At 41.4% G+C, this 26,804-nt stretch overlaps 1 protein-coding gene across 1 annotated transcript in view; it reads right to left on the bottom strand.

Moving 5' to 3' along the window:
• Positions 1–24,388, bottom strand: part of PLXDC2 (plexin domain containing 2) — a 1,000,652-nt gene extending 976,264 nt beyond the window's left edge. The window contains exon 1 of the mRNA XM_078663746.1: positions 24,182–24,388. Within this exon, the coding sequence (XP_078519872.1) occupies positions 24,182–24,388 (207 nt within the window). The remainder of the gene's footprint in view (positions 1–24,181) is intronic.
• Between the last annotated feature and the right edge of the window lie 2,416 nt (positions 24,389–26,804).

Raw genomic sequence — 26,804 nt, 5'->3', positions numbered from 1 at the left:
AACCCAATATTCCCCAAGGGACTGGGTATAGTAAATCATAAAGAAAAGGTACCTTGAGGAATTATTTCATCAATACTTTCTCAATCGTTATCTGTCTCACACGTGAACTCATAAATTAACCGGACTTGAAGGCATACATTTTTATATCAAAATCAATTTCATTTTCCATAAACGCAGCTTATCAACAATCCTATTCGAAACCACAGTCTTCTATAGCAACACAAAGACTACTACTGTTACAAGTATACAATGTCATCAGTAGTAAACATACACTGTTTGTAAATATATATCTCCTATATATATAGAGATTGTCATCTATAGTTCAGAATATTAGACAAGAGTTCATATTCCTTGTATTGGAGTCTTGTGGCAAAACGGTGCAGTAGCGTCGACGTTTCGGTCTCATCCAGTTACTTCACCGAGACCATCCTCAGGACAATTTGTTGTTGCATATTAATCTAGTAAAACATACAATGAACAATATTCCTTAAATTTCAACTCCTTCACCATAATCCTACACTTAGATCGTCTGCTCACATAAACCTGTCTACAATGACACCAAAAATACCACAACTACCCAGTGCAATACCTTATAAACCAAATACACACTTGGAAATCAAATCCACATTAAAAACACTGAAAATTCACCACTTAAAAGACTACTCCAAAGTGTATATAATCACCATACAGGTGTCAACTCCACTTACTTCAGTATCCGATGTGTAACTTCAGTATCGATTTTAATCCTGCCAAAAAACAACCTCTTTTTACTGCACGTAGGCAGGAGTGTGGCCTATTTAAAGTCATCTCTCAGGCAATTCAAAGCCCCAAGCCGAAGCCCCAGGCTTACCTTTATATGGACACAAACGTCCTCACTCAGCGCTCGGTGCTCTCTTATTCTGTTTTTCTTTTTTCTCTTTTTTCTATATCATAGCTGTCCTTTCTTATCTGCAGAGTACAAACACACACCCATATATACTTGGTTAGCTAAGGCTACGACCTCTTCAACTAGAGACTCGTAAAATCCGCCTAAGAGAATTCTACCATTTTACTCACTTGGGACACGGCAGTAGGCGCTTGAATCCACCCTCCGTATCTGACGATTACGGCTTCCGCACTCGTGTGTCCTCTGGGTGAAAACTTTAAACTCTCAACTCATGCCATGCCGCGTTCTCGCGCATGCGCAGTGCAGTTCCTCAGAAACGGAACAGCGGCGGCCATCTTAGACTAGTCTTTTCTTTGTCCAGACCCACTCGATTATTCCATAGTACTGAATCAAAAATAGTTCAACAATACTTAAATTGCCTCAAAATGATTTCACAGGATGCAAATCAATTCTGAATCATCCCATCTGTATTCACATGATTTCTCAATATAGGGCACTTACCGCCACTATATTCAAATGAGGAGTCAAAGAAACCATCACTGATGTCGACCAAGTCTATCTCCCTATTTGAGGAGTCGGTTATACACCCTCATCCTGCTTCATATATGGGGAGAGAAACTAACGCTGATCAGAGCCTCAATATAGAATGAGTTTAAATACTACCTTGTAATTTCATAACATCGCTAGACTTTGCCATTCCACATACAGATTCACTCCTTTCTCCATTGTCTTGCCTGCCCATATCCATTTGTTTTCTTTTAATGTGAGCAGATGATCCACATTGGTTCTACGTCTCAAACTTTTAACTACATCAAGCACAAACCATTTCATATCTTTTATATAAATATATATATATATGATATATATATCATATAAAAATATATGAAATGGTTTGTGCTTGATGTAGTTAAAAGTTCGAGACGTAGAACCAATGTGGATCGTCTGCTCACATTAAAAGAAAACAAATGGATATGGGCAGGCAAGACAATGGAGAAAGGATTGAATGTGTATGTGGAATGGCAAAGTCTCGCGATGTTATGAAATTACAATGTAGTATTTATACTCATTCTATATTGAGGCTCTGATCAGCGTTAGTTTCTCTCCCCATATATGAAGCAGGATGAGGGTGTATAACCGACTCCTCAAATAGGGAGATAGACTTGGTCGACATCAGTGATGGTTTCTTTGACTCCTCATTTGAATATAGTGGCGGTAAGTGCCCTATATTGAGAAATCATGTGAATACAGATGGGATGATTCAGAATTGATTTGCATCCTGTGAAATCATTTTGAGGCAATTTAAGTATTGTTGAACTATTTTTGATTCAGTACTATGGAATATTCGAGTGGGTCTGGACAAAGAAAAGACTAGTCTAAGATGGCCGCCGCTGTTCCGTTTCTGAGGAACTGCACTGCGCATGCGCGAGAACGCGGCATGGCATGAGTTGAGAGTTTAAAGTTTTCACCCAGAGGACACACGAGTGCGGAAGCCGTAATCGTCAGATACGGAGGTTGGATTCAAGCGCCTACTGCCGTGTCCCAAGTGAGTAAAATGGTAGAATTCTCTTAGGCGGATTTTACGAGTCTCTAGTTGAAGAGGTCGTAGCCTTAGCTAACCAAGTATATATGGGTGTGTGTTTGTACTCTGCAGATAAGAAAGGACAGCTATGATATAGAAAAAAGAGAAAAAAGAAAAACAGAATAAGAGAGCACCGAGTGCTGAGTGAGGACGTTTGTGTCCATATAAAGGTAAGCCTGGGGCTTCGGCTTGGGGCTTTGAATTGCCTGAGAGATGACTTTAAATAGGCCACATCCTGCCTACGAGCAGTAAAAAGAGGTTGTTTTTTGGCAGGATTAAAATCGATACTGAAGTTACACATCGGACCCTGAAGTAAGTGGAGTTGACACCTGTATGGTGATTATATACACTTTTGAGTATTCTTTTAAGTGGTGAATTTTCAGTGTTTTTAATGTGGATTTGATTTCCAAGTGTGTATTTGGTTTATAAGGTATTGCACTGGGTAGTTGTGGTATTTTTGGTGTCATTGTAGACAGGTTTATGTGAGCAGACGACCTAAGTGTAGGATTATGGTGAAGGAGTTGAAATTTAAGGAATATTGTTCATTGTATGTTTTACTAGATTAATATGCAACAACAAATTGTCCTGAGGATGGTCTCGGTGAAGTAACTGGATGAGACCGAAACGTCGACGCTACTGCACCGTTTTGCCACAAGACTCCAATACAAGGAATATGAACTCTTGTCTAATATTCTAAACTATAGATGACAATCTCTATATATATAGGAGATATATATTTACAAACAGTGTATGTTTACTACTGATGAAATTGTATACTTGTAACAGTAGTAGTCTTTGTGTTGCTATAGAAGACTGTGGTATAATTGATTAGTTTTTTCTCAATGTATGATTTTTTATTAATTTGTAATTTGTGATCGTTGTGTATGTTTTTACTGATAATTGTGAAATAAATATAACTTTTTAATTACATACCCCCCTTCTTTTTTTAATCTTTTGACAATTATATACTGTGTTTCTTTCCCTGTAATTGGTCCCTTATCCTTCTACTACTGACTAAGACAAGTATCCATAAAAACTGCCTAGGTTGTTATTTTTCAAATGTTTGTTTCCCTGACCTAGGAGTTAATATATCTATTGCTCAGGGGGTCCTTGTTTAGTATGTGATTAATTTTTCCTGTTCATGTTGCCTATTTCATTACCTGTAAAAAAGGTTAGGCTATTGAATACATCAATTATTATTGCATTTTTATGGAATGGTAAAAAAGCGCACATCTCCTTAGCATTTCCTTGTAAACCAAAGAAGTAGATGGTGTAAGTTTTCCAAATTTTTAGCAATACCATAATGCATTTGCTTTAAAACAGGTCCTACAATATACGGGAGGCACTGGTTCTAAACCTAATAGTATTTGGCGCAGATTGATGGATTAATTTATGTTACCTTTTCCCTTCTATTCTTTACCTTTGCTTTTGGAACCTCCTTGAACCTCTTCCACTCCACTTATTAAGTGTTCTGGTTTCTTCTTTTTTTCTCACAAGGCCCTTTTCCCAGTACAATAATTCCTAGAATCTTCTATATGGCACAATCAATCTCTCAAAATTTGAAATCGAACTATCTTTTAGAAAAACTAGGATATAGGAAGCTTGGAAAAGGCGCCTGCATGCGCGCTGTGCTTGGCATTCATTTAAGCGTGCTGCGCTTGATATTAGCATTTTAAAACGCTCGTTTTTCATATTGTTTATTTTTCCTTGGTGAGCCTTGATTTTAACTGCACAATTATTCTGCCCACATACTTGCATTTTAAAGAGTGCCCCCACCGCGCTTAGCGCGGAGCCTACCGTCTTTTTGGCAGCTTCCTCGTGGCGCCTGGTCGCCATCTTGGGGTGGTCTCTGCCTCCCTCCGCCTTTTGTCTGAGCGCTCTAGCGCTTCTGCAGCACAGGTGAGCTGCTACTTAAGGCGAGCTCTCCCATTGTTCCTTCTTGGGAAAGGCGCCTGCATGCGCGCTGTGCTTGGCATTCATTTAAGCGTGCTGCGCTTGATATTAGCATTTTAAAACGCTCGTTTTTCATATTGTTTATTTTTCCTTGGTGAGCCTTGATTTTAACTGCACAATTATTCTGCCCACATACTTGCATTTTAAAGAGTGCCCCCACCGCGCTTAGCGCGGAGCCTACCGTCTTTTTGGCAGCTTCCTCGTGGCGCCTGGTCGCCATCTTGGGGTGGTCTCTGCCTCCCTCCGCCTTTTGTCTGAGCGCTCTAGCGCTTCTGCAGCACAGGTGAGCTGCTACTTAATGCTCACTCCGGTCGCGCAGCGGTGACGCGCAGCGGTCACGCCTGACTCGCGCCGGAGTCGAGCCAGAGTCTGCCCGTCTGCGCCCGTCCGCGCTAAGGACGCGCGGGACGCTGGGGGTTTTACTTTGTGGAATCGCTGTACGCTTTCATCCTTGATTTGTCAGGATGATTGTCTATTGCAGTGCCTCGCTTCGAGCCATTAGGGATTCTCTCCCACGTTGCTCGGCCGCACTATCCCACCCGCTATGTGGCCCGTGTCAATGTGTTTGTAATGGGTGGTCGCTTGATCGGCCTGGAGGTATTCGCGAGCTTGCCTCCTCCCCTGCTCCACGAGTTCGTCCCGGTGTCTCTCCTGCATCTGGTCGCCTGGGATCTGGTCTACGATTTTTAAATCTTAATACCAGATCTCTAGTAAAGCACCATCTATCTGTGGCGGACCTTATCCTGGATGAGAAACCAGATTTGCTGGCTTTAACTGAAACCTGGCTTCAAGACACTGATGACGCCATAGTCAACCTTGCTTGTCCCCTGGGTTACCTATGTTTTAGATCTAATCGCCATTCGAGAGGTGGAGGTATTGCCTTATTCATTAAATCTGATTATACTTGCACCTGGACGGTCTTGCAGATTGCTGGTTGCGAGAGTGCGCTGTTCAAAGTTACCATCAGCCCCCAGTTCTCGCTGTCGGGAATGGTTGTCTATCGCCCCCCAGGCAGCGATGTAGCTTTTAGAGGTGCCTTTCCGGAGGCCGTGAGCCTATTGGCTAGTGGCTGCGCCAATTTTTCGATCTTAGGCGACCTCAACCTCCACTTCGATAGGTTGGAGTCTCTGGCCATCAGTGGTTTTTTGGCCGACTTAGAGGCTCTGCAGCTGATCCAGCTTGTCACCCAGCCTACACACGTGGCTGGTCACATCCTCGACCCGTTTTTTACGACCCTCTTGGATGTCCAGATCGTGGCGGTTGATCCTGTGGTTTGGTCTGACCACTACTTGGTGTCTGCTTGGCTTCCTCTTCCTGCCAACCCTATTATTCCACCTCCTCTGCGGATACCTCGGCGCCACTGGAATAAACTTAGGCTGGAGGATCTTCACTGCATCATGGGTGCTGAGCCTCTGGGTCCATTGCTGAACGTCACCTCGGGCTATGATCGATTCTGTAACTGGATTACCAGGGCGCTTGATGCCCTGGTACCTATCATCTCCAGTAAGTCCAGACCTCGGCAGGCCAGCCCCTGGTATGACAGTGCGTTGCGTGCCATGAAGTCCTCTTGTAGACGGGCAGAAAGGGAGTGGCGCAGGACGTATGACGCCGATAGGAAATCCGCCTACCAGGCCCTAGTTAAGCTCTACCATCGAGCCATATGTAGGGCCCGGGCGGCGTTTTACGCAGCAGAATTTTGTAACAGCCTCAACCCCACAAAAACCATCTTTAAAACCATAAAAGATCTGATGGCAAAGAGGGTTCCTCCGCAGTTGGACAGCTCTACCTCCCACTGTGAAGCATTAGCCACTTTTTTTCTGGACAAAGTTAAAAAAATCTACCAGGCGTTTCCGAGTCCACTACCACCTGTGATTCCTTGGAGTGGCTCTAGCAATTGTCCATCGCTGCATTCCCTTCCAACTCTTTCTAACGAGGAGTTTGCGAAATGGGCCTTGCGAGTCAAATCTGGCTCGCCTGCAGATCCGGTAAGGTCGGCCCTTTTCAGGGATGCTGCCTTCCAGGGACGCACAATAGTGTGTTCTCTGATCAACCTCTCCCTGACTTCTGGCCTTGTTCCTGCCAAGTGGAAGCAAGCGGTAGTTTCCCCGATCCTGAAAAAACCATCTTTGGATCCGTCGAAACCTGAAAACTACCGCCCGATATCTTTGCTCCCTTGGCCGGCCAAGGTCATGGAGGCCCATGTAAATCTGGCCCTCACAGAGCATATGACCCAGGTTAATGTCCTGGATCCCGTGCAGAATGGGTTCCGTGCTGGTCACAGCACCGAGACGGCCCTTCTGGCAATGGTTGAGCACTTGCGGATTGTATTGGATGCAGGTCAAACGGCAGCGCTTATTTTATTAGACCTGAGCGCTGCCTTTGACACTGTTTCCCATCGCATCCTTCTACACCGCTTGCAGGACATTGGCCTTGGTGGTTCAGCTCTGCAGTGGTTCCGCTCCTTCCTTAGTGATCGCTCCTTCTGCGTTGCCACCCCTCCCTTTCAGTCCAAATTCCATCCGTTGGACCTGGGGGTGCCTCAAGGCTCCTCGCTGAGTCCCACGCTTTTTAATCTGTACGTGCAGCCGCTGGCTGAAGTCGCCAGGCAATGGGGCCTAACCATGGTCTCCTATGCCGACGATACTCAGCTGGCGGTTACGATCAGCGGGGATGCCAAGAAGGATGCCCTCAGGTTCCGCAGTGGACTGAGAGAGGTGGCCAGCTGGATGAATAACAACTGTCTCCAGCTGAACGCATCAAAAACGGAGGTGATGATCGTTGGAAGGGATGCGGACCTCTGGGGAGATGGATGGTGGCCTTCTGAGCTGGGAACAGCGCCAGCCCCTGTCCTGGAACTCAGGAATTTGGGAGTATGGCTTGACCATACGTTAAGCTTTGTGACTCACACGAAGAGAGTGGCGGCCTGCTGTTTTGGAGTATTACGCGGGCTAAGACCCCTGCTCAAATTCTTCGATGCTCCTACAAGACAGCTGGTCATTCAAGCGATGATTATTTCTCGCCTGGACTATGCTAGTTCACTCCTTTTAGGAGTGAACCAAGCTGAGATTCTCCGTTTACAGCGAGTCCAGAATGCTGCGGCTAGGGCGGTGGTCGGCTTGCCTCGGGCTTGCCCTACCTCCAACACTCTGCGGTCCCTACATTGGCTCCCGATGAATAAGCGAATCCAATTTAAAGCCCTCAGCATGGTTTTTAAAATTCTTCGTGAGTCGGCACCTTTGCTACTTAATAATTTGATTTCTCCTTATGTGCCAACTCGCTCACTTCGCTCCCTTGGACAATCCTTGGTGGTTGTGCCTCGGTTCAGACTCAGCCGGATGGGAGGACGCTCCTTCCGAGTGAAAGCTGCAGTTCTCTGGAATGCGCTCCCCCTGGAAATCCGTCTTCTGGATGATCTAATATCTTTCCGTAGGGCCTTGAAAACTTTTCTGTTTTAAACTCCCCCTGTTTTAAGTGCTCTGTTTTTGGTGCTGGTTTTAGTGTTGTGTTGTGTCTGCCTTTCCCTTGCGCCAGGACGCTCCTTTGCTGGAGCATCTGTGCGCATTAAAAATGTTACATAACATAACATAACATAACATAATTCAAATAAAACAATTGTTGTGATATGACTCCTCTTACCTTTTCTTAAATTCAAACCAAATGTGCTATTCCTTCTACCTTTGCTATTAAATATGAGTCTCTCAAAGAGGCTCTTATGCAATGCATCTCCACGCTCACTCAGTCATAGATACATTGCCTCACTTTCTTTGCAAATATATAACCCAAAACCTTCAAATATGTGCTGGTCTTGTAAAACCCTTCCTGATACATATTTGCATATGTGTTTTCACTGTCCATCAACCACTGCTATTTGATTGCAGGAATGTAAAACTATTTCTGCTATTTGTTCTATCTATCTCCCTTTTGATATCAAACTTATTTTTCTAGGAAGTTCCTCAAGCTCTTGGCCAGTATGCTCTAAAGTAGGTACATTTCTGGATCTGCCACTTACTATTGCTTTTCAAGTCATTACATCAAAAACATGCCAAGAATATCAATGTTACTAGTTGGTGGAATCTTCTTTGCTCCCATCATAGGCTTGATACAGCATCAGCAACATCTACATTACAAATGATAAATAAAGACCTCTTTTAATCTCCTCTTACTGGTTGTTTAAATAAAAAGTCTAAACTCTCCAGGGACTCTACAAGGGTTTTCCAGACACCATGACTGCATCTTCCCCCAATATTTAATATTATATATAGTTTTTTGCCATTGTTATTGTATGAGATACGTTGTTAATGACATGATGTTAGTATATGGAATAAGTTATTATATGATACAAGGTTTATTATGTGATACATGTACAGATATGTAATACATATTGTTTATTCTTTCTTTCTATTTCTCTTTTCTCTATTTACTTTCTTCTTTCTTTTTTCTTTAAAATATAAAAAAAATTGATAATATACGTACAGAATGATATTAGTTTAATAGGCGTATGGTACGATTTCTTCTTTGGTATTATGTATTATTTATTTTTGCCTTCCTTGTTAAAATTATATTTCATAACGTGGTTTTCCATTCTAAGTAATACATAATTCCGTACATTTGTATTTCATTTTATTAAAGCTTTATTAAACAAAACAAAAGGGTAGAATTAGATATTATTCTCTTGGCTACTGTGAGAGAAATTAATATAAATTAGCTAAAGCTCCAGCAAGGTTATAGTTGAGACTGTCAATAAACTTGTGTCCAGACGATAACCTTGATGCCATAGCCCGTCATGGTAATATGGGCAAAATAAATAGGCTAGTCTAAATAAAAGAGCTCTTGGGTACATCGCAGTCTGACGATTAAAGTCACTGCAAAGAGGTGGTAAATATTCAGCTTTGCTCTACAAGGTAAGAAAGCGGAAAGGCATGCTAGTGCATTGTCTCAGATGTCAACCTGCTGAAGAAACTGAATAAGAATGTTGTGATAATTAGTGTTGAAAAGAAGACTAAAAGTGTCCAGGCTGCCAAAAAGGCTGGAACCAGTCTGTGTGAGCTTTTAGCCACTGCTAGAACCACAAATTGCACAATATGTAAGGATACGAACATGATAGTGCTGAATGAATCCAGTTGTCAACTTCAATGATACCTGAGAGTTGTCTATTAATTGCTTTTTCCATCTCAGGAAGAAGAGTGTTACAAATGGGGTGGGAATTTCTGAGCAATTGTCTGCCTACTTTTTATACGGGGTACCACAACAACCTGTTTACTGCTGATAGGCACAGCAGCTGTGAGCATAGAATCTTTAAACAAGAGGATACGAAAGGGAAAATAGTGATGAGAATAGAAAAATATATTACAGGTGAGCAAAGGTCCACAGGGGAGCCAGATTTTACAGACTGTCTCAGGGCCAATGTAGCTGTACAGGAGAGATTAATCAAATCTATTACAAGAGATGCATTTTTGTCAAAAGCAATTGGAGCACTCACAGGGGTAATGGAGAGAATAAAAGAGAAACCAATCTTTAGAATGTTAACTTAATTAACTTGTGACTTGTAAATAAAAGCATCAAATGGAACAATGTCAGCGAATCCAGCTGAGAAAGACAAGCAAGAAGCATAGGTGACAGACTTTTAATCTTAACTACCTGTTTTAAACTCTTTATAGGTTGCTAGACTTGAATAATTGTACATTACCTCATACATGGAGCTACATGCTCTTTCTGAAGCGTTGAAGCATCTTTTGTAACAACTAATTCCTCTGTGCACCAGGCAGATGGGAGTCAAAATGCAGAGGTTGGGAAGATTTTAAAGGGGTATCAGTAAGGTATGTATTATTACAAGAGTGGAAATTCTTGTTCTTCTGATACAGGTCTGATCCAGAATAACACTGTGATAGATTGATGTCCTCCAAAGATATTTACATGGTAGGCAGAATGACTGTAGTCCTAGCTCTGCTGCACGTTCAGGTGGCAGTAGATGGTGGCACATAGGATTCCAGAGGGTTGCTCAAATGATTGGTCAAAGGGAATCAAACTGTTTAAGTAATGCACACATCTTCACTTGTGGAGAACAACACATCAAGTAAATGGATTGACTGGTGAATACAGTCTTTGACCAATTATTTGAATCTGAGGACAGAAAGAGAGTCCAACACCGACCTAATGCCAGGATGAAAATAAGGGTCAAGCTAGGCATTACAATCCCATGAGGTGCAGAGATTATAATAACCAATCAAGAAAGGGGAAACAAAGTCTGCAATTTGAGTGCCAATGTGAAAAGTCAGGCAATAGGGTGATATATGAGCTCATTCAAAAATAAGTGAAAAGAAGTGATTGAAAGTTTAAAAAATGAACTTTCAGCAAAGGAGTTAGTACTTGCTGATGGAGCCTAAAAATAATCTGCCATGATAAGTAACAGTACCTCCACCTCAAATATCAGATACATGATCAAGGGTGAGGATTTTAAAATCTGAAAAAGCACTAATTGCTGTGCCTGCTCCTGATGAGTAATAGATCCAGTTCTCAAGAAATGTTTCAAATAACATTCTGTGGGACTGAAGTGAGTATGAGCTCAAAAGTAAGCAGGAGAGACTATTTATCATAGATATTTTGGAAGAGGTACAGGAAGGTGACTTTGGGCTTGTTTTGGGAAAGAAGTGTCCCTATCTAAAGCATTCTGTTGCAGTGGAGATTCATCAGTTTCAAGTATCCAAAGCTCGTTAAGGAGGTGCTACAAAAGGGAGTTGGCAGACATAGACAGCTCATCTTAAGACAGGATCAATTAGCAGCCTGAAATCCCTAAGAAGAGCAGCCATGAGGAGAAAGAAATGCATAGTGAGTGTTCCAGTACTGGTAGTGGCACAGGTGTAGACACGCACTGGTGGGTTTGTTTGGATGTATATTACACGCTCAGCATGTCATTACATCTCTCTACTGTACAACCACTCCCACTTCAGACTTAAACTATTTTTCATTGCAAAGAATGAGAGGTTCATATCCTCCACACTACCTCCGTTGGTACCAACCATCGGAGGGAAAATAAGGAGTTTAACCAATCTCTGCCAGGCAGTATGTCAAAACTATTTACAACAAGGGGTGGTGATGGACAGAGTCTCTGAATTAAGCAGAGTACTCTCACCCAGTCAAGAGATCAGGGCTAGATCCAACACCGTTTTTAAGCTCATTGCACCATCCCAGTTTCAGAACCTGGCTGTATGCAAATTAGTCTGTCCCTGGCCCAGTGCATCATGGGAACAGGGCAGACCAGACTACAAAAGCCAATTCTTACACTGGAAAGGAAACAAGCTTCCGGGGACCGGTTTCTGGCATTACAGCCGTCTTCGGCCCGGCTTGCTTGAATCCTGATGGTGCAATGAGCAAGGGACTCACATCTGAGTATACCCTTCCACGCTTAGGGTGGACAAAAATATTTACAACAAGGGGTGGTGATGGACAGAGTCTCTGAATTAAGCAGAGTACTCTCACCCAGTCAAAAGATCAGGGCTAGATCCAACACCGTTTTTTAGCTCATTGCAACATCCCAGTTAAATGCTTAATTCAGACACTCTGTTCATCACCACCCCCTTTTCTGTATCGTTTTTGGCCACTATAGGTGTGGCAGGGTATACTCAGACATGAGTCCCTTTTTCACTGCTCCATCAGGATTCAAGCAAGCCGGGCCGAAGAGGCTGAAATGCCAGAAACCGGTCCCCGGTAGCTTGTCTCCTTTCTGGTGAAGAATTGGCTTGGTAGTTTGGTCTGCCCTGTTCCCATGATGCACTGGGCCAGGGACAGACTAATTTGCATATAGCCAGATTCTGAGCTGGGATGGGGCAGTGAGATAAATAACGGTGATGGATCAAGCCCTGATCTTTGGACTGGGTAAGAGTGGTCTGCTTAATTCAGACACTCTGTTCATCACCACCCCCTTTTCTGTATCGTTTTTGGCCACTATAGGTGTGGCAGGGTATACTCAGACATGAGTCCCTTTTTCACTGCTCCATCAGGATTCAAGCAAGCCGGGCCGAAGAGGCTGAAATGCCAGAAACCGGTCCCCGGTAGCTTGTCTCCTTTCTGGTGAAGAATTGGCTTGGTAGTTTGGTCTGCCCTGTTCCCATGATGCACTGGGCCAGGGACAGACTAATTTGCATATAGCCAGGTTCTGAGCTGGGATGGGGCAGTGAGATAAATAACGGTGATGGATCAAGCCCTGATCTTTGGACTGGGTAAGAGTGGTCTGCTTAATTCAGACACTCTGTCCATCACCACCCCCTTTTCTGTATCGAGTATGTCAAAACTAAGCCTATGAAATCCCAAATTCCTCTTGCTTGTCATGGGGAAAGGTTACATTGTTTGGGCTCTGAGTCAGCCAGAGAACTCCACGAACACTGGGCATTTCTAAAACCTAGAGACCAATGGCAATCTAGGATGATGTAGTTTACATGGATCCCAGTACACTTTCTCAAGCAGAATGCCCTGTGAACATCAGGTGTAGCTAAGAAAGACTGTCTATTCCATTTTTATGTGACATAACACTTTAGCACTTCTCTCAATTGAAACACTGCCCCCTGTGTAATTGGCTTAAATGCATGTCATAAGAATGCACCAAAACTCAAACCATGTAAAGGCAATATTGACACCACATTGACTTCTCAAGGTCTAAGTTGTGACTAGTCCTATTGCGGGTGATGAGAACCACCCACATAATTGAAGTACTGTTTTAATTGGGAGAAGAGTGGCTATGTGGGTCATATGATTTTTTTGATCTGCAACATTTCAGAAATTTTCTTCACAGAACAAGTGTTTGAAAAATCTTTTATTTATCCCAAGAGTTGAAAATTGCAGGGCATTCTGGGTAAGAAAATAAAGGTTAACCCATGCATGTCACACCACCCTGGACTCCCTGGGTCTCTAGTTTTCAGAAATGTTTGGGTTGGTAGGCTTCCCTTGATTCCAGACGAGCCTGGCCAAAAAACGCACCTACTCACATCACAGGAGTGAGTGACATTTAAAGGAAAATCTTATTATCTCCATGCTGCATTTTGCTCCCTTTCTTATCACAGGCTGTATGCCCACCTACACGTGTCGGGCAACATTTTTATTGGGAGTAGTGTAGGAACACCGATTATTAGGAATTTTGAAGATTTTTGCAGATTCCGGAATTTTCTCTCATAAAATGTCTGTGTAAGACAACACAGTGGGATCCAGGCAAGTCACACCAGCCTGGATGTCAATGGTGTATAGTTTTCAGAAATATCTATGATGTATCACTTATGAGGTAAAGGAGAGCTCTTTGTTTTACTCGACGCCAGAGAAGAGATTTTGTGGCATGCAGCACATAGTGAAAAGTTACAGAGAAAACATGCTTGTTTTAAGCCATGCTATTGATACAATGAAGAATAAATGCCAAGGTTTCAGGTAAGCTAAGGTACAAGGTGGTTTTGTTGTCCCAGCTTGGAAGGACATAGTCTTCAATGGCCAAAGATTTAATTTCTGTACAAATGAATGGATAACAATTCCATAACCGGTCAAGCTGTAGGAAGCAGGAGGACAGACCTCTCTGATTTGGGTGTCCATTGATAGCTCTTTATTCCCAGACTGTTCCAGACTATTTACCTGTAAAACAGTGGAAGTTCGGGGGCCATATTGGGACTAGACTACCTTGACGCATGTGAGTAAATTGAACATTTGGACAGCTTTAGCACTATAATTATATCGGCTAAGTATCCCTTATGAATAGACATGTATCTTGTTGCAACATAAATGTCTGGGTGATGCATTATTGAACAGATATACACATATAACATGCTATACATATTGTGTTAGAAAATTTGTGAATATTTGGTGGAGAGTAGAGCTGTTTAGCTTTGCTTTTAGGGGTTCTGCCACAATTAGCACAATATTTATTTAAGGGGAATGAATTCCCTTTTATCATGAAGAGCCTAAGACTTGGGGTGGTACATTTTTCCAAAGAAAGCTTTTGCCAGACAATTATGTGAACATCGCTAGATAGGGGCTTTGGCTAAGTCAACATGTTCGGAGGCAGGAGTACATTTTGATTGGGAAGATGTTGTGTGCCGCCGCAAAAAAAGTGCCTGCCGTCCATGCAGCTGTGAACATTTTGTTTATTTATCCAGCTTCCTAAGCTTGAACCTTCAGGGGTGCATGCATGTATTGAAATGCTTTTAAACTATCTCACATAACTAGATACTTTTTGTTGCTTTTCTGTGGCAACAACAGCAGAGATGGAAGGACAGAAGTATTTACCTGACATGGATAGATAGGTCTGGTTTAAACTAGGCCTGCAACTATCTCTTGACCGTTTAATCTCCATCAATATTATTCTCCAGTTCTTAGCTTCCACATCTCTTCCCATGCTATTTATTTATAATGCTTCGCATTACCAATCATCATTCCTTTAAAGTCATACCTATAGGCATTACCAATGATCTTTTTGCACTTTGAATTGATATGGGGAAGACGTTTACAACCGTGAAGAGAGTTGGTCACAAATTACATGATATTGTCTTACAAAGAGTAAAATTGAAAATAATGCAACTTTGCAGGATAAACAGGTTCTCTTAAAAAAAACAGAGAGGTCTTCGATAAGGCAGCTAAGATGTGACGATTGAACTCCAACTCCAGCACCTATCCTGGAATTAGGCCTGCCAATGTATTATAAAACATTAGAGCCTGGAACCTGACGCATTCTCCTGATAAGGGCAGAATGTTTTACAGCTCAAAATTGAAAACTGACTGGACTACAATTACAAAACTTTGCCTGGAATTCTGGAAAGTTGTTAGCTATTTAATCAGTGCCAGAAACAAGTTGTTAAATGAGTTTAAGTAATATGAATCTGTGCTGTGAAGATCTGTGAGTTCTGCTTTTCTATAAAATAGTCCATGCAGTTTTTTGGGAATGCCATCTCAATGAAATTGTTGACATTTGCAAAACCTTGATCATTAGAAGTTAGAAGTTCGTCAACAGCATCTCACACATGTGGTAGAAGCAATAATGTGCGTATCTTTGATCGTTGATCATCGTTTTCAGAAGCTGGACTTTAGGTTAAAGCAAAGGTATCTTTACTTTGAAAAAAGACCATTTCCGTGCTGGAAATTCCATGATTTTACATTAAATCAAATAAATATTACTCAGCAAGACCGAACTATCAGATTTTGATTCAGTAGCAATAAAACCACTGTCAGTATAAATGGGTTAACCCCTCTAATGAACAATACAAGGAGATATGAGAGGCACACTGACGGTGGGTGAGAAAGAAACATACAAAATACAAAACTGTACGACACAAATAACAAGATAAAATAAATTGTAGTGAAAATTACATTTTTACTAACCGATACGAACTGTGATTTTCACGTGAAATAGTTTGTCCTTTATATTTTGCATCGTTATCTCTGTGCACATTTATCGTCCCAATTTGAAAACTCAAAATAAAATTATTAGTTTGAAATTACATGACAAAAGCTGTGAAACATAGTAAAAAAAACTTTCTGTAAAAATATTTTCCCGCGCTGGGGCATGCCTTATAAATTAAACAGGAAAGCGAAAAAAAAGGATGTACGTCATTCATTTATGCACTTAAAATATTGAGTTCCTTCTCGATTGTTAAAATGTTGACATAGCTATAAAATAGTTTTTTCCACCACCAAAAGGGTACATAACATTTGTATGAGGCACTTTGATACTAGATAATAAGGGCCAGATGTACGACTATTTTTTGTGGTTGCAAATGGGAAATCGGCCCGCTTGCGACCCCAAAACAGGTCTGCCCTATGTATAAAACCTATTTTCCGAGTCGGTAACCTATTACCGTCTCGCAAAATAGGGTTTGCAACTCGCTATTAGGAAGGGGCGTGCCATTTTCATCTGTTCCTAATAGCAAGTCGCAAAACACTCACAGTTTACCACTTACTTAAAGTAGGTGGTAAGCCACTTGCAAACAGAATGTATGTGAAAATATTTTTTAAGAGCAGGCAGTGGTTCCACAGACCACTGGCTACTCTAAAAAAATGAAACAGAAACATTTCATTTTTCGTTTTTAAATGCAGCCCGTTTTCCTCTAAGGAAAACGGGCTGCATTTAAAAAAAAGTGCTTAATTTAAAAAGCAGTCACAGACATGGTGGTCTGCTGACCATCTCTGGGAGAGCTAGCCATTCCCAATAGGGTTGCAAATTGCACCTACCTCATGATTATTAATGAGGCAGGCAATTTGCGTTCCCATTAGGAATCACAATCAGTGTCTAAGACACTGTTGTAAATTACATTTTGCGATTCACAAATTGCGAGTCGCAAAATGACACAATTCACAACTCACAAATTGTAAGGGTTATATATCTGGCCCTAAATCAGGCAATTTGTAATGCAATAGTAATCTAGCAAATATTCTAATTATTGGGTTTTGCGTACTCATTAAAATTTGCATTTTGTACTCCTTTGTTTGTCTTGTACTTTTCACTAGCAGTAGGCTGGTTCATCCAGAACACATCCAAAGTAACTGTGAAATTGAAGTTTGCCCCTGCTACATTTACTGCATTCACAAAATTCACTGCGTGACTATTTTCAAAATACATTTAACAGGGGTCTTGAGTGACTTATATATGCCAGTACATATACCTTGCATACCATTTTCATACTGAAGAACTCCCAAGTACATTTTATGAAGTAGTAATAATGTTCACAAGAATGTGCATATTACATGTGGAATAAATGTAGACAATTTTGCCACCCTTAGGGGCATATGTATGAAAATCCGTATTTGCGATTCTCAAATAGCGATTTTTTGAGAATCGCTATTTGAGAATTGCAAAATGGGATGTATTTAAAAATTTGCAATTTTTTTGCCATTTCTTAGTATTCCTTAATTGCGATTAACAAATTGCAAAATGGCAATTAAGGAATACCTTCACATTTATTCCTATGGGCCAGAAGGCCCATAGGAATGAATGGGAAGTTATTCTCAGTTTGCGATTCGCAATTTGAGAATCGCAAATTGAGAATAATTTCAAGGGTGCAAGGGTGTCATAAAGACACCCTGATGCACCCCTGAAATGAACATGTGTGCGCATATGGCGCATATACATGCCCTAAGGGCATGTATGTGTACTAAATGGTACCTTGAAAAATGCCAAAAAGTGCATTTTTGAGAGAAATTGCAAATTACCACCAACTTGAAGTTTATGGTAAATTGCGATTTCTTAAGGAGAAATCGCACAACTTGGGTGCTTGTTGCATAGCATTTAAGGAATCGTAATTTGTGATTCCTTAAATATTCACGCAAAATTAAAGCGATTGCTTAATATTCAATGCGATTTTCCTTTTACATCACGTTTTGTGTATTTTTTGTTGCAAACGCTGCTTTTTTGCAATTACCAGCATTTGCGACTACAAATCAGTTTCATACATATGCCCCTTAATCTTTTAGAAGTTCGAAACGGAAATGGATGGAATTTCTATCAGTTTAAAATCCCTTCTTGCTGATTGGGTTTTCATAAGTAATGGTTGTCAAACACTAATCGGAGAATGGCCTCACAAAAGTCACCTTGTGAAGCAAAGGGATTAAAAGGCAAGACGGGATTTAATTGCACTGTTCAACCCGTGTTCACCTATAAATGAACTTGAGAGGTTGGATAGATGGATAGTCTTTAGATAGTCTTTAGAAATTGCTCAGTAAGAATGTGTTGAATCTGGTGGTACATTTAATCAAGATGTCAGCTCACATTAGGATTTATTCAGTCTTTATGTAGCATCTGGTAAAGAGACGCAGTAAAGGATGGAATACATTTAATCTTCTTTATTTCCTTTATACTCCTTGCTGAACGTATGCCCCGGCGTGCTCCCTAGTTACCACTTGGGCTGTATGACGATCACCTGTGCTGAGCTGAGCGCCTATATTTACACTACACTGAATAAAGTGCATTAATTGAGGATCTTTCTCTTAGCGCATTTTAGACAGGATACCTCCGAAACAGATGGGGGGTATACACCATGCTCACTGTTTCAGATCAGTACTCTCTGAAAATCATCTCTGTCTTGGAGAATTATAGAAATACATTAATACACTTTAGATAATACTGTTGATATAATCAGGTGTAGGACTCTGCACTGTCCCAGCCCAGAAGTTCATGCTTCTGTCCCTGGCACAGTGTAAGATAGATCAGTTTCCCTTATTTTTTTTTTCAAATGAACCGAGTTTAGTTTTAAGGTCTCTGCCTGCAGAAAAATGATCATTTCACACTTTTTTCATTTCACATTGCTTGGCACATCCACCTTTAACAAGTACATTGTGACCAACAATATTACCTCTAAGATCAGCAGCAAAAACATTTTGTTGCAAGGTTGTGGACAATGTCAAGAAAAAATTGTGCTGTTGCACTGGGTTTGAAAATGGAGATTAGCAATTTGTGTTACTCTTTCTAATATCTGAACTGGCAACACTTTAATATTGGTGCATAGGGAAAATTGCATGACAAATAAACATGTATTTCTTTTAGGAAATAACAAAATAAAATGAGTTTAAGAGTGAGCCCATGAGGCAGGTGGATTTTGTAAATTAATGTTCATATGGTAACTGATTACATAATAAACACGTCAGAAAGGCTGCATTTGATGTGCTAATCCATACAAATTTTACCCGACTGTTTTTACTGGTTCGAATATTAAAGGTAGGCATTTTGGCTTTGCAATTGCCTTTCTACTTTTCTCAGTGGGGTACACTAAGCGGTCGATTACGATGCTGTTCGGAAAGGCTCCGAATCGGATTTGGGCTGCCGACTCCAAATCGGAACCCATCATTGCGACCGATTCGGAATGGTTTCCGAATGACCGATTACGATGTTCATAAAGCGTTGGGACTTTCCGCGTCAGTTCAGGATGGCATTTGGAGGAACTGAGTCGTTGGGAGAGAACTCGTACAGGTCAATTGACCGACCAAGCGATTACGATGTCAGATTCGGACAGACTTTCTGAATCGTTTGTTCTGACTCAGATCAGCTGTCAAAATCTGACTTTGGGGGCCCAAGCAGGCTCCCCTTCACTCGGGCCCTTCCGAATGGGGCCATTGGGGTACCCAAGGGACCCCCCTTCAAACCATGCACAGTATGGCAGTCACCAAGGGGTACCGACTACAGAGTGCACTATTTTCCCAACTTTCTTCAATGGTAGTCTGTGTATTTGGTAGAAATACAGGCTCCCATTGGAGTCAATGGGAGTCCGACAGAATCGTATCCAGAAGCTTCATAATCGGTCGGTCAGACTCCCCAAATCCGATTCAGTCGGAAACCAGTCAGAGACTTAGTGCTTTCCGACAGGCATCATAATAGACCCCTAAGTGTGACTGCTATGCCAATGTATGTGCCCCATTGTTCCTTGCACAAAAGTTGTTACACCTTATTGATGAGGCCAAAGAAGACCTAAACGTGTATGGAGTATTTTGTAGTCCTGTTTAAAGAGTGCATGTCTTGGACATGTTTTTGGGATTGTTCTTTGTGGAGCAGAACCAAGGCTGATTTGCATAAAATTGGTCCCAATATAGTTTGAGCAAACAATATGACCCACTGCAATGACAAGTGGCAAAGACTAATTCAAGCAGTACACCCATCACACTATACCAGAAGAAGCTGGTAAAATATATATGTGTTGGGACATAAATACCCGCCATAATATTGTAGTCTCTACTCCTATATTCTTGAACCATGACAAATATATACAAAGCAATCAGGTACAGTTAGCAAGCTCATTTCCCCTCCAGGGGACCTCACTGGATTTTTTTCTGAGAAAGCTCAACGGGGCCGAATAATGCATTTTACACTACTATCTTACATACATTGGCTAACTATCTGAGGTGCAGAAGTACCAATATGTACAATCTCTGCAGAACAAGCCAGACATCCCTCAAGTGTGTAGGTAGTCTAATAGCCCCTCAAAATTTTTAAATAAATGTTGTGAATGTTGAGGATTTCAGCACAATTTTGCTGAAATGGTCCAAAACCACACTTCTATCACACTTAACTGAAAATAATCTTGACATGCAATTTCACATGGCATATCATTTTGCAAAACATGTATTGCATATTTATTCAAGTCGGCATTCCATTTCATTTTCCTTATTGTTTCTTCACTGTAAATTTTCAATCATATATTTGAAATGTGAGTCTATGTGTGGCTTTGCAATTTCATACTGTAGAAAATTAAGCTAGGAACACCACCTTAGAAACTTACTGAGCAATACTATCACTTAGGCTACATAGATTTAATAGGTTCTGGCTCATGCAAGCTATACATAGTATAAGGTCTAAGGAAGAAGTAGTCATAATAGCACAAACAGATTTTTCCAAATGCATAACCACATCAGTCTTCAAATAATAGCAAGTGTCCTCTGGCACTAAGGAAATGCTATCAGCAATAAACTAATATCACTATATCATTAACTTTAATTTTATTTTGAATCACAATCTTAATACACAATCTGGCTTTCAAGTCAAGTCAAGTCATAAATGTGTTCCTTTTGTATAAATAAACTGTTGTCCCCATAAACACTGGCCATTTTGATGAAATTATGAAAAAATGGGGCAATGCATGTGTCATAGGAATAGAACAGGAAAGCACTGTATTAAACGGATACAAGACATTTCTGACTTTTCCCCCCTGTGCTGGTTCACAATGGGCTGCCTAGGGCCAGAATATGGTCTCAACATGAATCGAAAGCCAATTGGACAAGAAGAGAAGAAGATGCTACACAACCTGCAACATTTCTTTCCTAGAGTAGGTTAACGCTTTTCCCAGATGCACTTTTCCTAGACCCTTGCTATATACCACTTCTCTGCACTGAAGCTGAATGCTAACGGTTTAATGCTGAAGGCTCAACGCTTATTTTCTACCCATTCCCAACCTGATTTGCTGAATGCAGCTGCTACTGCATGAATATTGTGCTTCATTTCTGAGAGTTTTTGAGTTTCTGAACCTCTTTTTATGAAAAGTTTAGCCATTTTGACTGGTTGAATTTGAGCGTTATCGTCCATCTTAATTTTGCCTCTCGAACATGGACTCTATATGAGTTCCTGCTAACACCACATTTGCCCCATTCTCTAGAATAGGGAATTCTTTCCTTTCTGGCACCCACTTGGTGCATTATTTGTTATGATTGCTCTAACCATTATTTTATGATCAATTCTGTAATTTGACTGATACTTAAACTAACTGAATAAAAAAGAAAAAGAAGAAAACTCCCTAAACTCATGTAAATGAAAACAAAACCTTTAATATGTACACCTAACTCTTGTTTTTGACTTACAAACAGGTTTGTGATTTTAATTTAAGTGATGTGTAGATCCTGACTTTCTGATTAATGACGGCAAAGGTCTGTCACCGAAAAGCACAGCGGGTGGGATCAACCCTATTGGTGTGAGATAGAGATGTTAAACTGATCCCCACTCCAGCACAGGTGTTAAAATTAAGTCACTAAGGTTCGAGGGGAAATAACTGAGCGATCTGTGATGGGCTTGGTATACATCAGTACAAAGCTTCTGTCAGCGGCAACGAAGGTAGTTTCAGTACCTTAGTCAAGTGGTAGTATTTTTGAGGCACTAGATATATTTGAAAAAACTGAGTAAAAGAGTTTAACTGAAACTTTTAGCAAGTTTGAGAGACATGATCATAACGTGTACTAGACTGGAGCCATATTCTATCTGTCCACCTCTGAACTTGCACACACCTTGCTCACAGACATGCTGGGCCTCATTTATGAGGTTTTGCTGTAGGGCAGTGCAGCAGGGCTTCCTGCTGCGCTTCCCTAGGACAAACGAAAAGAGCAGGAATGGGCTGTATCTATAAGATACCGGGCATTCCTGTCCTTTTCCCCTTGTGCCTGCGCACAATGGGCTGCAGTGCACCAATGCAGGCACCTTTGCACCATGGTGCAAGGGTGCCTGCGTTGCGGGGATGGTTGTTTTTGTACAGGAAGGGAAACCTTTCTGTACAAAAATATTCACAAGAGGCTTTTTCCTCTTTCTATGTGGGCTGAAGAATGCAACACACATAGAAAAAGGAAGAATTAGGAGAAATAAAGATATTTCTCCTCTTTGCGCCTCCCTTACGGCTCCCCTGGGGAGGCGTAAGCTTTTGGCAATGCCTCAGATTTACGATTTCTCGTAAAACTGGGGTAGTGTCAACAGACCATGGATGTTGCTGGGAACGCCCCCAGCAACACCCATTGCATGCTCCTTCAACGCAGAACACTGCCTTAAAGGGACTGATATTTATCAGGCAACATTAAGCCCAAAAAAGTGTCTTTGGACTGCATGATAAATATCACGCATGCTTCTGCGCCACGGAACGTCACAAAAAGTGACGATCCTGAGGCGCAAGGAGTCTCTTAAATGAGGCCCGCTGTTTCCATTCATTGCTGTCTCTTCATTTGAAGGGGGTCACTGTGACAGTCTGACTTCTTGAGTTTTAATCCTTTCAGGCATTCCAGACTTTCGTTCAAGGTGGCTCGCTTGAACTTCAGGGGCTAGCAGGAAATATGGTGTTTTGCTGAGATCTCAGCTCTGATGTGTGGTAAATTCAGCTGTAAATAACGTGTTTTGCTGAGATCAGTACTCTGACGAGTGTTAATTCGGTGAAATGGGTGCTGTGTAATAATCAACATAGGTAAACATGCTTGACTCATTACACTGTGAGGTGCAAATTCTGCTGTTGGAAAACATTGCCTGCATTTCCAGCAGCTACATAGATATTGCTGGGGGCTAGTAAATTTAGAAGAGTTACAAAAATGTTGCTGCATATCGCATCCTTGCTTCTCTGACACAGACAGGAATAAGGGCTTTGAACTCACCCATTCCTCTTGTCATTATCTGAGTTTTTTGTGACCATGCTGAAACAGTCCTTCACGGTGCAGTGGCTGGTCTTGAATTGTATACTCTTTGAGGCGCTCTGATCTAAGCTTTTCCTCTTGTAGGAGGTTTTTTCGGCCTTTGCTAGTTGATATGTTGCTATCTAATCTGACTCTCCAGTGGCTGTCCCTCATTTTCAAGAGGCAGTTATGTGTAGCACTGTTAGTGGCTAACTGCAGAGCGGGTTTTTCTTCAGTGCTCTTTCCTCTTCTGATTTACATGGCATTATTGCACAAGTGACATCTACAAATTACTCACTGCAGAATTCTGACACTTCCTAATCGTAAATTTAGTGAATTAAGACTCTCAATAATTCTTAAAGTATTCATCCCTTCTGGTATGCCCTCACTGGTTAATAAGAATTGATAATATAATTGATAAATACATAAAACGTGTTATTATTTACAGCTTCAAATTCACCATCATAAAGAGATCTGGTCTCCATAACTTACTAGTGAGATGATGTTCAGTACCAGATTTAGAGTTTACTCTGTCACAAATGTGATGGATATCCCATCCTCCTCATTACAAGTGCATTAAATCCTTTGGCAAATTTAATATGGTGGACGGGGTATCTGTCATGATTGCAGTGGCGTAACAAAAGCGGGGGGCACTGAGCTCTGAGGAGTTGGGGGGCCTCGAGCACTGGCAGTCCCTCACCTGAGAGCTACGGATAAGATCTGGAGCATCGGTGGCACCCTGTATGTACTCCTCAGGGGGTCCCCCTGAAGTTTCATTACTCCACTGAATAATTGTTACACAGCAACTTGTCTGTCAAACTCTTATCAGACCTTACGTCTCTTTACATGATCAGCTATAGGAATCAATACGGAGAAGGAAGGAAAGTTTCAAATGGATCTACCTCTGTCTCTGTGCTGTTATCATGTGACTCTTCAAGTAGGTCAGTGAAGCCCCCAGGCTCAGATAGGTCATGTCCAATGCTTGGTCTGTTTGTATTTACAGATTTGAAATATTCCGACTGCCGCTTCCACCGATGAGCATACAAATGTGAGTCCACCAAGACGTGATCCTCCACTTGAGCTGAACCAGGCAAAACTGTGTAAAACATGCCTGTCAGAAAAGAAAAAAAATAGAGGGATATTTAGCAATCATGTTTACAATACTCATAAGGTTTCATAGACCAGCCTTGTTTTCTTTTATCAGACAAAATAATGTAAGCAATTTTGTAAGTAATCATGAACTTCAAAGTCTCTGCTTTGGATAATATAATTACACCTGCCATAGACACAAAAACACATTGAGCAATGTACACACATCTTATCACTTCCTCTGATTTAATTTTACACTCATTGGTAAGAGTACAATTACATTTTTTTTTAATAAAATGAATTCTATTTGCATAGTCCATACAGAGAAGTCTATAAGCAATTGTATACAGAGGATTAATTTAAAGCTGTCCTACAACACGAGAAAAACCAAAGATGGCTTTGTACCTATTTAGAGCTAATTCAGGCCCATTGTATCTGGCTCACTACTCACTAGCTTCGGTATGTAAATGATGTTCCAATAGCATGATGCGTCATCAGCAGGTCGACTGCCCGGGAGAGTGACAAGAAAAGCCACAAATTCCACTTTGCGGTCATTTCATGACGTCTGCAGCACTGTCAAAATTGAGCTATGGCTGTTATTGCCCAAGGGCTGTTGACTCCATTGTTATGTTATGTTAGTTGGGTAGAGGTATGGTAAAGACATCATGCTAATATATTCAGTGGTGCTCCAATGGCATGGTCTGTGTGTTCTTGCTACGTCATTTCACAGGATAAGCCACCTGTGTGGTTTTCTATGTGTTATGTCTTTCAGCGAGTGTTGCCATGACTGGGAGTGCGGGTACCTCCTCTCCTCCTTGGCGAGTGGTTACGAGTTATGAGGGCCTTCAGGCATGGGCATGCGGGAGCTGATGCACCCCACCACTGTTACTATACGTGGTAGACGGTTGAGTTAAGGGTCAAAGGCACGCTCTACTTTTATGAGAGACATAGCAAATGAACTTATCCCTGTTTTATTAGCACTACTAAAATGCCAGGGCTACTGACTTTAGAGCTGGGGAACCAGGCTCGAATCTCAGCGTCGGCTCAACATCCTGTGATTCTGGGCAAGTCACTTGATCTCCCGGGGGCATATTATCAAGGGGCCGCAATAAAAATATCGCTGCTTTAGCGTCTGTTTTCAGGCGAAAAGCGGTGATAATTTTATCGCCTTATCATCAAGGACACGCTAGAGTGTGATTCCATGCCTCAGCTCCCTTTTTTTAAACGCCCAGCATCGCAACCCTAATGATATGCAAAGGAGGTGCGCCTGACTAAACTACACGGGAGAATATCGCTAACCGGGCTTCGCGATATTTACAACAATGCCCCAGCTGCCGTAGCGATACACAAATTCGTGCTAACTTCCCATTAACGCTGGATTTTAACGTATGGTAAAATCCAGACTAGGGCATACTTTTCATGGGAGGTGGATTCTTGGGTTACGACCACAGGGTCATATCAGCAAGGTTTTCGCCATTTTTAGGTGAACATCGCTGTCGTTCCAGCGATGTTCACTCTTTTTCCGCCATCTCTGGAATTCTTATCGCCAATGCGCTGAGCGTTGTTAATACAGCACTAGGTTGGCGATATGTTCCAGCACTAGGCGGCGATAAAAAAAACGTGTTAAGAGCGATCAGCGATAATTATCACTGCCTCTTGTTAATATGCCCCCCTTGCCTACCAAAAATGACTGCGCCCCAGTGGAAAAGTAGTTTCCCCTTATCAAGTCGTAAGGATGGTTCACACGCTTAGCGCCTGGTTATGAATGGCAAGTGTCATAGGTGATGGTCATTGAACCCAATATATTATGACAACGAAGTATTTAAAATTGAATGGGAGTGGTACTTAACACTTAGTTTTAATTTTCGTGGAATAAGATGAAGATTATGGAGTTATTTGCATAAAATATGCATATCGCTGTAAAAACTGGGCCTCCTTTTCCCCCTGACAGGATTGACTTCCTGGATTATACCATATGGCATAAACTTTATCCAGATAATTAGTGGAAGTGATTAACACTGTACTGCTTAAAGCTGCAATCTCTGTGGAAACAGGTGTTTACGCATGGTTATCAATATAATGGCCCACTCTTAAATCATTTCCATTGGCTCTCATTTTGAGTGGCACATACATTAGTGAACTTTGCTCAACCCTTTGATTGTGCAGTTTTTTTAACTGTAGTTAAGGAGATGTCATCGCACCCACTAAGTAAGGTCAGGTCTGGGAGTTAAGTTTCAGCAGGTTAACCCTTGTAAAATTCAACATAGGAAAAAATGCACAGTAATTATCATGACATGAGGATAGAGATATAGTATGCACCAAAATCCACTTTACTCCTAAAATCTCAGAATTGATGTTTTTTAGCCGAAAAGATAAATTCTGATTTTAAGGGAATCAGATATTGCACCAAACACCAAGCCACTCCTAGGAAATTAA

The sequence above is a fragment of the Lissotriton helveticus genome, chromosome 10, assembly GCF_964261635.1.
Source record: "Lissotriton helveticus chromosome 10, aLisHel1.1, whole genome shotgun sequence".
Lineage (NCBI taxonomy): Eukaryota > Metazoa > Chordata > Amphibia > Caudata > Salamandridae > Lissotriton > Lissotriton helveticus.
This window is presented reverse-complemented; position numbering and strand designations above follow the sequence as displayed.